Source organism: Perna viridis, chromosome 3 (genome assembly GCF_037379345.1).
Source record: "Perna viridis isolate PV_CMFRI_1.1 ecotype Kerala chromosome 3, ASM3737934v1, whole genome shotgun sequence".
Classification (NCBI taxonomy): Eukaryota; Metazoa; Mollusca; class Bivalvia; order Mytilida; family Mytilidae; genus Perna; species Perna viridis.
Genome location: NC_142447.1, coordinates 3,233,247 through 3,251,246, shown reverse-complemented (window position 1 = coordinate 3,251,246; position 18,000 = coordinate 3,233,247). Strand labels below are relative to the sequence as shown.

The 18,000-nt window shown below is 32.2% G+C and overlaps 1 protein-coding gene across 2 annotated transcripts in view; it reads left to right on the top strand.

The window, feature by feature from the left end:
• The window catches only part of LOC148620675 (uncharacterized), a 67,279-nt gene that overhangs the window by 41,926 nt on the left and 7,353 nt on the right, over positions 1-18,000 (top strand). For both annotated transcript variants that reach the window (XM_088574366.1, XM_088574367.1), the window contains exons 2-4: positions 7,844-7,903; positions 9,172-9,217; positions 11,455-11,796. In XM_088574366.1, the coding sequence (XP_088430492.1) occupies positions 7,895-7,903; positions 9,172-9,217; positions 11,455-11,796 (397 nt within the window). In that variant the 5' untranslated portion in view covers positions 7,844-7,894. The remainder of the gene's footprint in view (positions 1-7,843; positions 7,904-9,171; positions 9,218-11,454; positions 11,797-18,000) is intronic.

Genomic DNA, 18,000 nt, shown 5'->3' with positions numbered 1-18,000 from the left:
CTGTGCAGGAGAAGGATATGTCATATTATAAATTTATTATAATTCATATTGGAGGAAATGACTAAGAAAGAGGAGAAAATTATTCGACAATAAGAGACAACTATGAAAGTTTACTGCAGTTATTAAGGGCCGTATGTAGACCAGATTGTGTCTTAATGATATCAAGCATTACTCCAAGAAAAAAGATTAATGTTGACCCATTGAATCAAATGTTATGGGAGATGTGTAGTGACCATTGAATCAAATGTTATGGGAGATGTGTAGTGACCATTGAATCAAATGTTATGGGAGATGTGTAGTGACCATTGAATCAATTGTTATGGGAGATGTGTAGTGACCTGAATATACATTTCATTGACCATTATGATCACTTTCATGACATAAATGGTAGAGTTTTGCATTATCTGTTCCAAGATGGGTTACACTTTTCTAGAAAGGGAACATCTGTTTTCCTACAATCGGTAAACAATTATGTCAATATCCTAGGTTATGATATGAAGAATATGGGAATTTTTGTACTAAATGTGGGTAACCAAACCATAAAAGTAGATCTTCCAAGCACAGTCACAAAGTTGTCTGTTATTCCTGTAATTATTATGGCCACAAAGAGAAATTTTGTAGTTTTTACCACTAAGAATCTGGCAAAGAAGAAATAGCCATAGAAAATTTGACAAAAAACAATAACTATTTTACATTATTCTCATTGTGTCAAGATTGTAACAATACTACTTGCACATGTCCTAAATTATTAGATGGTTTTCTGCAAAGGAGTGTTAAATAGTTTAATGATGATAAAAGTAAGGATAAAGCCATAAATCAGTTATGTTCGTCATCCACTACAGGAAGAAATTTGTCTGCATGTCAAGATTCTTTAGACGCTAATAGAATGAAGGAAATGTTAATCACAGATCAGATTAAGTTTAATAGTGTAAATGAATTGCCTGTAACAAATTGTACCATATCACCTCCGGAGGTCTTTCCATCATTTGATATAATGTTGCATGTATGTATTATGTTTACTTTATCTATGATATCTTGTTTCTATTATCTGAATGTACAGGAAGTAATGACAACTGATCTATATAAGATGTATAATGAAAGTCCATATGGTTTTGGAAAAACAAAAGGTTTGAAAATTTCTTCACATAATATTAATAGACTGGAGAACAAGTTTGATAAAATTAAGAACACTTTATTATTTCAGAAGAATCAGCCAGATATAATTGGGTTTTGTTCCAGGTTTTAAACTTGAGAGAAAAGATAGGATGAAACTACATAATGGTGGTGGTATTTTAGTTTATCTTCATGATAATTTGAAATTATCTAGAATACCTGATTTAGAAATAGGTGGCATTGAGACTTTGTGGTTAGAGATCAAACCTTTCTGTAAAAGATCCTTTTTTTCTTGTGTTATGTGTACCGACCACCAAAGTCATTAACAGATTGGATAGATAATTTTGAAAAGGAAATGAGTATAGCTATGAATATAAATTCTGATGTTATTATTATGTGTGATTTTAATATGAACTTTTTACATCCGTCTAAACCTACACCAAAATGGTTAGATTTCATTAATATGTTTCATCTTCACCAATTGATAACTGAGCCAACCAGAGTAACAGAAAATGCAAGAACTTTAATTGATCATATTTATGTAAGCAATCTAAACATGGTCCTAGATTCTTTTGTTTGCAATTCTACTATCAGTGATCATTACCCGGTGAGTTTAGTTAGAAAAGAAAAAGGACATGAATTAAAAAAGACCCATTCAACTATTACATACAGAAATTTTAAGTTTTTTGATAAGGAGTCTTTTCTTTCGGATATGATGAATACACCTTTTTACCTTATTGAGCAAGAAAGTGATGCTTCTGTGTGTCTCGATTTATTTTATGGTATGTTAAATTCTGTTCTAAATAAACATGCCCCAATTGTAACAAAGAGAGTTAAAAGGGAGAAACAACCAGATTGGTATAATAATGAAATTTTAAATGCAAGAAAGCAAAGGGAAGGGACAAATTCAAGTCTCTTGGTATGTGGTCAGAATATAGATTTTGGCGAAATAAAACAACGCTTCTGATAAATAGTGCAAAACAAAATTACTATGTAAATCTTGTAAAGGATAGTAAAGACTCCAGAAACTTATGGAAGTGCATTCATAGTTTAAATCCTAAAGTCAAATCTACACCAAAGGTACTGAAACTTGAAAGTGGGGAAAAAGTAGTAGACAAAGAGCAAATAACTAATGTTTTCAATGATTACTTCACTTCTTATATTGAGAATTTAAGAAACCAGATGATTGTGCCAAACCATGATTTTCATAAACTACATAAATATGTTAAGGAAAAGATTAGAAACTATGATCATAAACAGTTTATGATACCTCCAGTAAACTGTAGTGAAATTTATGAAGCACTATTAAAGTTAGATACAACTAAGTCATCTCGATATGATAATATTGGGCCTAAGGTGCTGCAATTAACGTCGCATATTATTGCACCAAGTCTTACTTATATATATAATCGTATGATTGATTCAGGCATATTTCCACATTCACTAAAGATTGCAAACGTAACTCCTGTTTATAAGAGTGGTCAGAAAGATTTAGTATCAAATTACAGACCTATTTTAATACTTCCTTCATTGTCAAAAATAATTGAACGACATATATCTAATCACTAATGAATATTTATCTCAATGGGAATTTTTACATTTAGCTCAGTCTGGATTTTGACCTAAACACTCCTGCCAAACTGCTCTTGTGAATATTGTGGATAAATGGCTATGTAAGATGAATGATGGAAACATAAATCTGGCTATATTTGTAGACTTTAAAAAGGCTTTTGATGTTGTTGATCATGATATACTTTGTAAAAAGCTAATCTATGGTGTAAATGACAGTACTGTGCAATTCTTTAAGTCCTACTTAAAGGATAGAAAGCAGCAAGTAAATATTTTAAACACTTTCTCATCAAAAAAACCTATCTATTAGCTTTGGCGTTCCTCAGGGTTCCATACTTGGACCGCTTTTATTTGTTATATTTATTAATGATCTTCCTCTTGACATGCATAATACAAATGTTGATATGTATGCTGATGATACAATCATACACAAATCTGGGAAAAGTATTAATTTATTACAACAGGATGTGCAAGATGATCTAAGAAAAGTTGAAAACTGGTGTAGAAATAAATGTATGTTTACCAATCCTAATAAAACTAAGTGTATGATTATTGGAACAAGACAAAAACTGTCAAATGTTGATATACTTGCCTTAATAGTAAATGATAAAACTTTTCCTTCATGTGAAAAACTACTTGGAGTAAAAATTGATGATACTCTAAGCTGGAAATGTCATGTTGATCATATATGCTCTAATATTTCATCAAGATTGTATCTCCTAGCAAGAAATATCTAAACATTGAAACGAGAAAAACTTTCTATAATGGGTACATTCTTCCACTTATTGACTACTGTTGTATTGTATGGAGTGGCTGTGTCATTGAAGGATTAGACAAAATTCTTAAACTTCAAAAACGGGCTGTCCGCCTCATTCTAGATGCTGAACCCTTTTCTCCATCAGAACCCTTGTTAAAAAAATTAGGAATCGTGAAAGTAGAAACAAGGATTAAATATCACAAATACCTATTAATCTATAAATCTCTGCATGGAGAAGCACCAAGCTACATATCAGAAAAGTTTAACCATGTTTCAAAAAACAAACCTTATTCACTAAGAAATGCTGAACAAGGAAATTTGATAATTCCAAAAATTAAAACTGAACTTTTCAGACATTCATTCATACATTCTGGGTCTGTCTTGTGGAATAAGTTACCCAAACATTTACGTAATCAAGCAACTGACAACTCATTCAAAAATATAATAGGGGAGAACCCCGATGGTCCTGATACTGAAATTAGTGGCGTTAATAGGATATAATACGTGTATACAATAGTATACATTTGTATAAAGAAAACTGGGAAATTAAAACACTGCTGATGATTGCCTCTCTATTTCTGATATGAATTGCAACCATAGCAAACACACAACAATAAAACATAACAATTTCAAACATCTAGCTTTACTTATTGAGGATGTGTTTAAGGAAGACTGATACAGTACCTGAACCGGTCCGTGCAACACAAGTTATGATCGTTAATCGATCACCGATCAGTTACCGATAAGACATCGAGCAGTCAAAACGATCCATTAACCGGTGTTCGCATTACGTGATCACAGATTGGTCAATAAATTTTACAGATTCCGTGGTTTTATTTGTAAATTTTACACATATAAACATAATGCAGTAGATTTAAATATCAATAAATACTTTTATTTTACATTTGTTTTATTTTTAAAACAGATCATCCGTCATTTTACATAGCAAAACTGCGATTAGATCAGTCACCGGTCATCGTCCGCGATCAATCATTCAGCTGTAGTGGATCCCTCTAATAGTTGCGCGAATCGGTTCAGGGACTGTAATCAATAAAGCTATGAATGATGTAACTAAAAGAGAGAAAGAGGAAAGAAAGATTAACATCAGTTCGCTTGGAGAACTGGATTAATGATGACATTCTATCAGCTATGTATCACCGAGACTGTTTACATGTCAAAGTATTTAAATCCATTGTTGAATCAAAAATCATGAAAGCAAAAATGACCTTTGTATGGATTAAGCTGTGGAACAATCATCAATTAAAACCGAAAGACCTGTGGAATCCTTTAAAACGATAAAAATCTTATTGTTCTTCCTTTTTTAAAGTAAAAAGTAAAAGCGTTTCACAAAATGATGACATCGCAAATGTTTTAATGAGTTCTTTTGTAACCTTGGTGATTAATTTTGGGAGGAATTGATCATTGCCTGATATAAAGTAATGTACTAGTATGAAACCAAACACTTAAGTGAAACTGTTTTAAATACCAGTCCATATAAAATTCAGACACTACCTATGGTAAAGTGGTTCAAGGTGTTGAAAAATCCATGGATCCAATGTTGCTTTTCTGTCTACATATACTATATTTTATGTGACCCTAGTCCTTTTTGTATTTAGATCTGTACTTTTTAGAAAACTACACTTTAATCTCTCACTAAAATCAACCAAATCAAAACATATCAAGAATGATAACTCTTGCAAAGTTCTCATGTCATGTACAATCTATATAAATCTCAAAAAGCGCAACCCCCAAATGAAAAACGGACTGGTTATGTGATCTACAACAGATTGTAAACAAGAAATAGAACTGAATTCGGCGGAGTTTTGACATGCATGAATTACCTCCTGCCTGATTTCCATAAAAAATGCTACTTAAAAAATAGTTGCCTTAAAACATAAATATAGTGATGACGACGGGTGTGAGTAAGCTTTTAATACAGTTAACCGTATTGTGTAGTTGCCTCACATTGAAATATATAGTGTTTGTTGAAGTAGTTTGAAATGATTTTATTCACATCGGTCATACAGAGAACGATGTGTGATTAGAATGGGATTTTATTAGAACCAATGACAAAAAGTATTATCAAAGGCCTAGGTGTTTCTCAATGGTCTGTCCTTGGACTCTTCTTTTTTTTTTATATTATTTGTCAATAATTGTCCAGATTCAGTGAATTCACGTGCATCAATTTATGCTTACGATACGTAACAAGAAGTTGCTGATAAATGTGTAATAAATATGTAATAAAGAGAAAATTAAAAATGTTGATATTTTGACCAAACAATTCAAAAAACTTGTGCATTAAAGCGTCTTATAACTTGTTGCTTACTGAAACTCTTCTTAAAGAGTAACCAAGGAAACAAAGGATATAGCGGTAATCAAAAAAATTTGTAATCGAGGGACAAAGACCAGACATGGAAAACAGACATAAACAACAAAGAACATCAAGTAACTAAAATCATACATACAAAGTAACAAAAGTAAATGAGCAACTCGGACTCCACTAAAAACTGGGAGCATGGACCAGGTGCACCGGTAGGGTAAGCGTCCTCTGCTTTCTAGAAACACCCGCCGAGTTGCTCATAAAAAGTCAAGTCCGGGGTAAACAAAAGAGGAAAAGAAAACTATGACACGTTGAACAAATCAGTTTTCATGGCGCAGATGGATACACCGTAACATTATCAAATGTTGTAGAAACGTGAAATCACTATTGTAAACTAGTCCTCAGACTAAATATGCTATTCTGTCTAAAGAAAGGCGATTATTATATTTGCTATTAAGATAGGTTTATTGTTTTACCATGAATATAGTCCAGCCCGCTTATTTCAAATTGATCCTAGTCAAATAGTCCCACTTGAAATCAAATGTGCATTTTTAAAATAAGGGTTGCAAATAATCGTAAAATGCTTTTAAAGAGTTAACTACAGCAATTGAGGAAAGATCTCAACTGAAAATATAATACATTTTAAGAGATCACATTCTTAAATCTTGATCGAGTTTTAAAGGATCAACTTGGAATAACTCGTCTTTAAAATAATCATTATAGAATACTGCAGTTCAATGAAAATGAAAAAGTTTAAAACATTTTCATCATTTCTGTAACAAAAAGAAAGTCAGCATATTGATTTTCTCATCTTTTAAGTTATTTCTGGGCCGCAGAATAAAATTACGGAATGCCCATAACCAGTAAAACCACAATCCAATATTCCATACGTTAGACACAATATAATGCTTTAGCACCTGAACTTTAAATAAAGACCCTGTTTTGGACTAATTCGACACGCTGAATAAGATCTTGTTGTACTAACTTATAAAACCTACAATCACTCTCTTTCCTATGTGCCGCGAATTGCTCGGTTAAGAAGGGACTAGCATATTAAAGGTCGCACACGTATCGAACTCATGACTTCACACACTGGAAGGGGAACAATTGATGCGATTTTACACGATTTGAGATGCATGGCAATAAAACATCACAATATGTTAAAATGCACTATTAAAGATAATAGATATGAGACAAGAGATGTAATCTAAACCATTTTAGTCACTAAAGTGTTTGAACTACTCCTGGTTTTCAAGCTTCAAATTGATATTGATTCACCTGGGGGATTGCTTCAAACCAGTAGTTTAACGTCTAGAAAAAAAGTCCATCGCTATTGTTCATGCCTAGAACATTAATTATGCGAATATTTGTGTAAAAATTTTTATTTTTACAAATTACAAACTGATCGGCAAAGCATTTTTTTCAATACATATAATATCGGTTTGAAATGTTTACACCAGTTTGTATACTCCAGTGCCATTCAACTCCAACATTTTTTTACCGCTATAACCTTGGTTCCCTTGATTACTCTTTCCTGTGCCTTACTTAAAAACTTTCTAAACATTTAAACATGTATAAATAAGTGATTTCAAGGCTGTATTTTATACATGTGCTTGGAAAATTATTTCCGTTGCACAGAAAGATATTTTGCTTTCAAATGAGCTTTGTAGAAGAATTCTGTAGCAAAGGTACCGAAACTCATCTCATAAATTTATTATCTACATAACAAATTATCGGGTATTGATTACAAACGATTATTTCCTATTTATCCTGTTAACTGAACAAACTTTTTTGGCTTCATCCTATTTTAAAGAACGGACTACTCTTGAATTTACTTCGATTTATCTACAAGGGTGAATATCCTTTTTGCTCGGTTATAGTTCCACATACAGATTCTTGCTTTTAGTCCTCAATATATTTATTTCAGTTGTAATTGACTCTGACAGAAGAAGAAATTTTATTGAGTTAATTAATATCACTTCCAAAATCACTACGGGTTGGTATTTTAGCTTATGCTCAATTAAATTGATCGGTTCTTTCATTTAGGGGGAAGTATATTTAATCTTTATTTTCTTTTGAAATAGTAAGAGAAGAGGAAAGTTTTACATACACACGACTTCTCAACTTCTTCAAATATGCAAATGGTATGTTTTCTTTACAAACTTAATTTTATATTTTCTGTTTATTAAAATATTCCATAAAATTCAAGTACACAATCATATAATGACATATTAAAATATGAACCGTGATAAACGTTACATGTAGTACATACAATGATAGTTTAATATGCATATGGCATTATCATATAGAAAGCAGTTATTTACTGAATGTTCTCAGTGCAAAAGTTTTCGATAATTCACTGTGACTTCCCGAACGGAAAACTCATAAAATGTCATAACACGATTATCAATCCACCTTTCACAAAAAAAAATGTTCTTGAAAGAGTAATCAAGGGAACCAAGGTTACAGGGCATCCAAAAGTATGAAATCCATGAACACAGACCAGACACGGAAAAGAAACAAACACAATAAAGAACATATAGTAACAAAAATCATACAGACAAGGTAACAAAAGCAAACGAGCAACTCGGACTCCACTAAAACCTGGAACATGGACCAGGTGTACCGGTAGAGTAAGTGTCCTCTGCTTTTCTAGAAACAACTGCCGAGTTGCTATTAAAAACAAGTCCAGGGTAGGCGAAAGAGGAAAGGAAAACTATAAAACATTGAACAAATCAGTTTTTATGGAGTAGATGGATACACCGTAACGATCCACGACTTCATGATGACGGCCATGCAACTTTTGTAGTGATGACTTCAATGGCATAACGTGATATGAACACTCCATACGCAGGTGCTGAAGGGGTGTTGCCACAGATGAAAGGAAAGTTGAAAATTTTAAATGAAAAGTCATCACGTTTGACGTAAAGTTTGGTCAATAGTTTTCTTTCACCATCGATTTATAAGTGTAGGTCAAGATATGAGGCTGACTTCACAGTGTCTGTAGAATCCTTTATCTTACATTCTTTGGGGTAGATGCGATGTATCAAATCCCCAAAATAGCAATTAATAATGATAGATATCTGTATAATAAATATATATCATTGTAGATTTTAATATTTTTCCAACGTTTAAATTAAAGTGATAATTGTATAATGTGAATTCTTTTTTTTTAAACCTTCCCCAATTTCTTTACTTCAAAAAGCTTGATGTAATATTTGAGTATTTTAGTGACCAACTAAAATGGTAATTACGCTTTTAATTTTCGTGCATGGAAAGAAGGGTTTCCATTTAATTGGAAAAGAATGACGTCTTCATAAAAATTACCCCTACAGTTCCTTTAGAGTGCTTCGCTCCTAGATAACTACATATTATATTATATTAAAACGTAACAGTTTTCACTTTTTTACAGAAAATGTTTTGTGGCATTCTTTGCGTCACCATTTGGTCAATGCAAGGTAAATATTTATATATGAAACCTATCAAAATAATTATCTAATATTTTGTTACTGAAAGACATACTTATCTTCAACCTTTTTTTCTTGTATAATATGTCTGATTATTATCTTTTGTCGTTTACAAAATATAATTTCCAACTGGATTATCAAACCATTGCGCATACATCCGAATATGACAAATGACCGGAAGTGACGTGGACCGCAAATTTTGATCAGAAGTGACCTTTGAGGATGAGTAAAGCGGGCTGGAAGTTAACAACTTTATGCAAGAAGTGACCGAAAGTATACCATGGAGGTAGGATCCATACCAGGGAGTTCTGCAGGAACTTATCTTGAATGTAACCGACATTTTATACATTTTATTTCTCATCGATTTAACACATTTTCTTTATTTACAAGTTTGTATGCGACATTTTCAACAGTAATCAAGGGAACCAAAGTTATAGCGGTAATCAAGAATGTAATCAAGGGACAAAGACCAGACATGGAAAACAGATATACACAACAAAGAATATAATGTAAATTAAATCAAACATACAAAATTACAAAAAGCATATGAGCAACTCGAACTCCACTAAAAACTGGGAGCATGGACCAGGTGCAGCGGTAGGGTAAGCGTCCTCTGCTTTTCTAGAAACACCTGCCGAGTTGTTCATAAATAGTCAAGTCATGACGAGTTCATGATGACGACCATAAAATTTTTGTATAGTGATGACTTTAATCTTGTAGCAAAATAACCCTGTTCCAGAAGCCTATTTGTTTGAGTTCTATCCCGATACAGAAAGTCTGCGTAGTTTCGGCAAGCTCTGGCATAACGTATGAACTACGGACAACGTTGAACTTGTTCCAGGGCTACCCGTTTTTAAGTCGTTTAACACAAGAGAACAAGAGAAAAGTACTCGATCATTATCTATTTGCAAATAAATAACTTTGTCATTGGAGTCGCAAACATATTTTTACCAAATACAAGTATTCTTCCTATCATATGATTTACGTCATGTTGTCGGTCTAGATATTTACAAGTATTACAGAGCCATCAGTGGGAACGCCCATTACTTGGTACTGTTCAAGAATCACAGGCCTAGCGGCCTAGGAAACGTTCCCCCGACAGACAAAGTAGTTTTGTTGATTCTTACGAGGATATTATCAACAGATGGTAAATTAATAAACGACATGAAGTAATGCATTCCTGGAATATTTTGATTGACAGCATTATTTTCCCAAGTGCGCGAAATATGATGTTTCTTTTGATTCATCAAATTATAAATAGGATGGAAATAGAATGCAACTTGTTAATCGAAAATTGAAAGTACAATGAAGAACGAAAGAGAAAACCAAAAAAAAAGGGATTCGAGATCTATCGCCGATTGATAAATTGAAGAAAAGGTAGACCAATACAGCACGAAATTAGAAAAGCAGATGTAATTCCAATGAATCAGAATTAAAAACCATGTATTGAATGACCGTTAAAGTAAAAACACAGATGTATGAAGAGTAAGAAAATTAGGATTTATGGAGCAGGAAGTTGCTACCTTAGATACCACTGATTCAAATTTACAATTGAGTAACATGAATAATCAAAAACAATAATAACATTTTGGTCACTTTCGCTTAAAAGTGGCCATCTTTCGGTTCACGGCACTTCCGCTCGAAATTGAGTAATTTACGAAATCCATCAGAAAGTACCACGTGTCAAAAACATATTATACTAGTCATTTAAAATGACCTGATGAACTATTAAATTGAATAATTTAATAAAATACATGATTCAATTAATGTTATCTTTATGTTACAACCTCTCTTATTTGCTATATAAATTTCGTCTTTCAAATTTGCCTATTTTAATATTGATCAATTTCAACTATAGTTTTACTGCTCACAACCGTTATTAATTTAAAAGTAGACAGTTTAAGAAAATATCTTATATATAAATATAGAAGATTTTTTCAATGTAATCCATTCTGATTTTCACATGTAACTTAATTTTTCCATACTCGGACTTACAATTGCGTAGTTTGATACTTATTTGTTCAAATAAGAAATTTACTTTAAATAATAAGATACATAAATGACATTTACTAAATAAATTTGACAACAAAATAGTAGACGTAAAATTCAAAACACGATAACCAGCAATGAGAATGCTAGATGATAAACTTCGTTACGTTTCGAGTTCTAAAACCCCCGTTGTTATGTTTCTTTTGACTGTACTTTCATTATTCTACTCTTGGTTGTAGGATTAGCTGTTGAAAACAATGTGAAATTAAACATAAATTGTAATGGAACCATGATTGTTTTCAACTGTTACGTCCCCAAAATGAATTCGGACATAGTGATTGAGGTTAAGAATGGGAAAGAAAACCCGAAGAAAATATTCTGTGCTGCTCCAATATTAGGGATATCAAAACCCAAATGTCACAACAATGGTTTTGAAAGTGCAGTTGCAGTAAACCAGGATGTTATAAGAAATACGACAACTTTTGAAACATCGTTCTACCGTCAATATGAAAATATCGCCTTAGATGCGAAATGCTGTTACAACGAAAACAACTGCCATAAAGCAACTTTTGCTAAAATATGTGAGTATAAGTAAATAAAGTCATCACAACGGCTAACTTAATTAATGTCTTTCCCATTTGGATGGGAAGACCTTCTTGTATTTCTTCTGATTATTATTATTATTATTGTTATTATTATTATTCTTTTTTTCCGCCAGACATTTTGCCAAAGTTCAACGTATCAAGACAAGATTTTGACAATCTTTTGCAATCTGAGAGGAGACTTTGGAATTCACCCTATGAGACGTGATCATTTGTCGGTCCAGAGTTATCTGCCCCGTAGCTGAAAAACTAATTTTGTTAAAATTTCTTAAACCATTTTAGATACACACAAACCGAAAGCTCCATATTGTTCAGAAACAAGGGGCAGTACTATTTGACAAGATTTCGAAAAGATCTGAGGTTTCCCCGGTTACGCGATTTCGCGACCTAAAATGAAATTATTCGGTTGGTCACTAAACTTTTAAACCGTAAGTCGTATAGACTTGGGACCTTCACTGTTGACCTTAAATGATTTACAGAATGTTTTTGCATTTCTTGGTTCTTTGTCAAACTTTGATAAGATATTTTACCTCATTTGTATGGTCATTTCTGAATCTCTATTAGGCACTTTTTTGCTGTAGTTTTTTTGTTTGTCTTTATAGTATGAGTTATAACTAGTGGCAACGCGGTATTTACTGTCTGAATATGTATCTATATAGGAAAACTCTCCACCGACATTTATAACTATATTCGTGTACAACGAATTCCTTTGGTGGTGTCTTTGTCCGTTTTGGTTATTGAATATCACCTCTCTCTTTGAAAATTGGTGCACACGTTGAAAACAGCAGTTCTTACCGTAATTAATGCATTTTTTTTTATAAAACTAATACAACAAAAAGAATATGGATAAAGATTTTTCTAAAGTAATCCAGCAATCATGATTTATGTAATGAAAATGTGATAATGCTGTATGATTGCCTCGTGCTCAAGGGTAATCTTAGCTGCTTTTAATCAGAAACCTTCGCAACTTTTATTCAAAGCTTCAATGAATCCATGAATGCATATTTAGTTGCATGACAAATATTTATTTTGTTTGAAATAGCATACGTAATCATTATAACATATGCGGTCAAAGCGTTGTAACTCCAAATTTTAAATGGAAAAATGAATCACGGAAATAAAGAATAATGAAGTTTAAATTTCCTTGTATGTTCTTACTTTTCAAACTGATGACTATCATTTTCTACGACAAGGATAATTTAATTAGAACTTTATTTGTTTGTTGCGACCTCCAGTATTACCTTTTTGTTACCTCTCCCCTTCGTCGATGTGTTCAAAAAGTTGTAATAGGTATTCACCATTTGCGTATCGTTTCGATAAATAGAACAAATTAAAATATTTTATTTTGAAAATATTAGTGAAGTAATAATTCTGCAAAAGATTATAATGAATTTTGAGCATTTCTGATATTCTCACACTTATCCTTTAAAAATAAAGAAACAATAACAAAATCAAGTACCATACTTGAGTAACGATGAACCATGCTGCAATATTATAAAATAGCCGCAGTAAGACTTGACATCTCTTAAACAGAGATACGATAAATCTTCTTATTATATAGTAATAAATATTTCTCTATTCAAATCAATAGAAAAGAAAGCATGCAATAAATCCCGGTATTTGCACGCAAACTTTCATTCGTATCCGGAAAAATTCGGAGACGTTCTGAATACGTTTTTAAATTTATTGCACTGTTGTCGTCTGCTTAAAGAAATGGCTGAACGGGATATATTGACAGGTTGTTATAAAATGCTGAATTTGAAGAAATACCACAAGAGGAGGCAAATAATGCTGTATTAAATGTTGACAGACAAGGAGACAAAGACTTTATAGACAAGCAGAAAAAGGAATCTGTATGTGAAGGTCAGCGGCGAACTTTGAATCGTTACTAATACCAGTAAAAAGTTCAAGCGAATACTTCCACTGAAGTTATCACAGTTCTCAGGAATAAAACTCGCTTAAAATGTGTTTTGAACTGTTCAACATATTTCCGTGTTGGTGACAGTTATTGTGATTTCCTTTTTCTTTCAAATGATACAAACAAAAAATGTATTCCTTTCAGTTTTACTACACTTTATCAAACATTCATAAATTCATATTGCACTAGTTCATATATTTATCATGCATCATATTTGAACTAGTGCAATAAAACACATATAACTTTGTAAAATTAATTATATCCAACAAATTAGTATAATGTTAACTGAAATATTTATTACTATATAATAAAAGGGTTATTGCATGAATACTGGTGAATATTGTCCCTCGCAGAATATTCACCAATATTCATGCAATAACCCTATATTATAAGACAATAAATAAATAATGTTAATATATGCGTGAATGTTAGTTTCTGAAAACTGTCTTTAAAAGTATACTTCCAATACATTTTTTTTAAAGTGGCCTTAGACCTATCATGAGCACCTAAACCGGGAATGCCCAGGTTTTTATCAGTCAAAACCACTATTTACGATCTTTAAATGCAAAACAACCCCATGTATGGCCTAACATTTAAACAAAAACATAGCGAGAATATCACGATAAATAAACATGTATTAATAATTTTCAATTGTCATTAAAATAGGAAAATCAAAGTACTCATGTACTGAATCAATTTACATTTACTCTTTTAGTTGCCTTAAAATAGCAAGAACAGAGACCGACTTCTTGGTTATCAAAATATTTAAACAGTTATTGTACAGTAATTTTGTAAAGTCACTTTGTTCCGACATTATTGTTCCAACTAACACAATGGAGGCACATTATTCACACTTATACACAATATTCATACTTTTGTAGAGACTTAAAAGTACGAATTTAGAGTTTACAATCTGAGTTTTATTTTGACCACATTTGTTCAATACACACTCAAATAATACCTTTACAATGCATAAGTCTAGGTAAAGTGTGTTTTAGTACTTCATAGAGGGGTGGCCATTTGACCTGGAAGTGACAATTGAGACCTTTTGCTTTGCAATACTTTATAATTATATCCCTTTGAATTTATCTATTTTCATGAAAATCACAAGTTCATTTTGTTCTCAACTAATTGTATTGATGAAATTGACAGTAATTACAGTAATTGACAGTTTATTACAACACAATTACTACAGAATTCATCTTCCTTATAAGAATCAGAACTATTTTGCAAATTTAATAATTGTCAAAAACCTCGCCTTTTAAGATATATACAAGAAATAAATAATGTCGATCGAGCCGTCTCTACAAGCCAGAACACAATAAGCCATTAGCCGTGAGGCAAAGGTCATTTCTCATGAAGGTGATAGTTGTCAGGAGGGAATTGATGGGAAAGACCTTTCAACTGTTCTGGAACAATTGACCTTTTAATATTTTCTTACATTTATATTCATTGTGTAAAATTCATCCAATACAGACATATAAAACAGTTCAACTTATAAAAATATTCTCTCAATCCAACTCATTTGATCATAAAGTACGGAATAGTGTTGATATTGCTCTGTTTCTTGTCATAACAGACGAATTAAGAGCGATATTGTTATTGTGCATTTTCTAATTATGAAGTAAATCATATTTAAAAAACTGGTAGTTGGAATTTCTCAACAATTTGTAAATTATGTAGATTATATTCGGTATATTATTTACAACCCAAAAACCTTATTTCGTCCACATATGAGCATATTGAAATATTAGTGGTAAATTCGGTAGTCTTAATCATATTAAAGACTTTCAAGTTGTCCACATAACCTCCAGATTTGAAATCTACGTATCCTTAATACTTTTAAATTTAAAATTCATCAAAATTCGGAGCATGTTGAAATTAGCAACCATGGTTGGCAATAGCATGTTTTGAATAGAATTACTCTCCAAATTTGAATTCGGCATCTCATTGTTACCTAAACACCAAATTGATTTAAAAAAAGAATGTTTTGCGGGAAAATTAGTTGCCAAGGCAAACGGGTAAGATAGTTTGTGACTTTGTTTTTTACCACTGTACCACACTTCAAGCCCTGGCAAGCTATGTTTCTGAGATATCACAATGTCATATACTTTGACTTTTCAAAAAGTTTTGTTGCAATTAAAAAATGGCTAACTTTTTTTTAGTTTTAAAAAGTTGATGTGTAACCTCTAATTGAAGAGCATATGTGTGTAAATTTTGAAAGAGTCCGCCCTCCGGTTTCTGAAAACTCGCCCGAAAACATTTGTTTATTGTAAAAAGGGAAGAAAAAAAACGAGATTTATTTTACTTACAGATAAGCAGACGTTTCCCAACCCCCATTGTCATTAAGAATAAATTTGTTTGCTACCATGACTTTTTAGCGGCGGTAATCTTAGAATTTCGACGATATAAAAGACAATTAATGTAGCGAATCAATAGCCCGATCAGTGACTATATTTGATGCAAGTACCAACTCTACTTTTCTTATACTAATTAACATGTTTTATTCTACGCCTCAATAAACTTTTCAAAAAATTTTGAGCCATCTTAGAATGGCGTCTTAATCAATTTTCATTACGTAAATCGACATCCCATTAACCAAATTCAGCTAAAATTGATGAGTATGAAGATTTGTAAGAGTAATCAGGGGAACCAAGGCTACATCGGTAATCAAAAGAATGCACTCCAAGTCCGTACATGGCAAACATATACACACAACAAAGAACACAAAGCAACTAAAATCATACGTACAAAGTAACAAAAGCAAATGAGCAACTCGGACTTCACTAAAAACTGGGAGCATGGACCAGGTACAACGGTAGGGTAAGCGTCCTCTGCTTTCTAGAAACACCCGCCGAGTTGCTCATAGTCAAGTCCGGGGTAGACAAACGAGAAAAGGTAACCTATAACCCGTTGAATAAATCAGTTTTCATGGTGCTGATGGATACACCATAACGATGCACGAGTTCATGATGACGACCATAAAACTTCTGTAGTAATGACTTCAATCTTGTAGCAATATAACTCTGTTCCAGAAGCCTATTTGTTAGAGTTCTAGCGCGATACAAAAATGTAAAACATTATTATGAAATTACATTTCGTAGACACATATTTAATGTCTTAAATAAGCTCTATTAAAAAAGATTAGATACTGACAAACGGGATGTCACTTTTCTCAAGGCCAGTCCTATTCGCGAGGTCACCTCCTTGCTTGAATATTTACGCGAGGTTTGTCCTCTGGCCAAGTGGAGTTGTTCCCCTTTGAATGATTAAGTACGAAAATTGAACATCAATAGCAGGTACGGACTGATGACACCTACATGGTTATGTTATACCTGTAGTACTCATTAAAGCATTCCAACTTAAATATATCAAATTACAAGAGTGTTTTAATTAACTTAAGATCAAAGGATGTATTCCCGTGATTTAACTGTATGGAAAACTGGTTTTTAAATATTTAAACTGATTGTGAGTTTTAACCTTGTATCGATGTTTATTAAATTAATGTTTTTTAAATTAATTAAGTTGACACAATGAATGGATAGAAAAACTATTTTAACTTATTTACGCGAGGGGGTATTTTCGCTATTTCTTCAAGATCCCGAAGTAAGCGATAACAAACCCCTTACGAAAATTTCTCATTTTACAGTATACTTTTATGGTCACATTTTTTTACGTAGACGAATTATACTTTTCACTTAAATACATATATCTTTCTGGGTTTATTTTCCATTCTGTGATGGTTTGAAAATAGTTGACATCTATTATTTTTTTCTCATACTTACGAATTCTTTTTCAATGGCAGCAATATTTAAAATTTTACACAGTAATTGTTCACTTGCATATGATTCTACGCGGACAAGATGTTGATTGAAGTATAAAGAATAATAAAAAGTAAAAACAATGTGTTTCCAGAGAAATCGGAGGAGAATAATATATTTAAAACGGTGTAAACCAACAGCGACAGTTGGTGTTCGAGAACTAAATGATAATATAAATGATACCAAGCACATATAATAACCAACTGACACTTCATGTTCAGGGATTTGAAAATAATCCAGAAGACATCGTACAAAAACAATTAGTCACCTGTGCTTCGTACTTAATAGCATGGAAAGATGCAAGAACAACAATTATCCAAACCTTGTCCTTGGAAACATAAATAAATATGATATTATTAAAAGCAACGGAGTTGAACAAGAAGTCCCAAGCTAACATCATGATCGGCGACTTGATAAGAAACGAAAGAAAACATTACAATTACA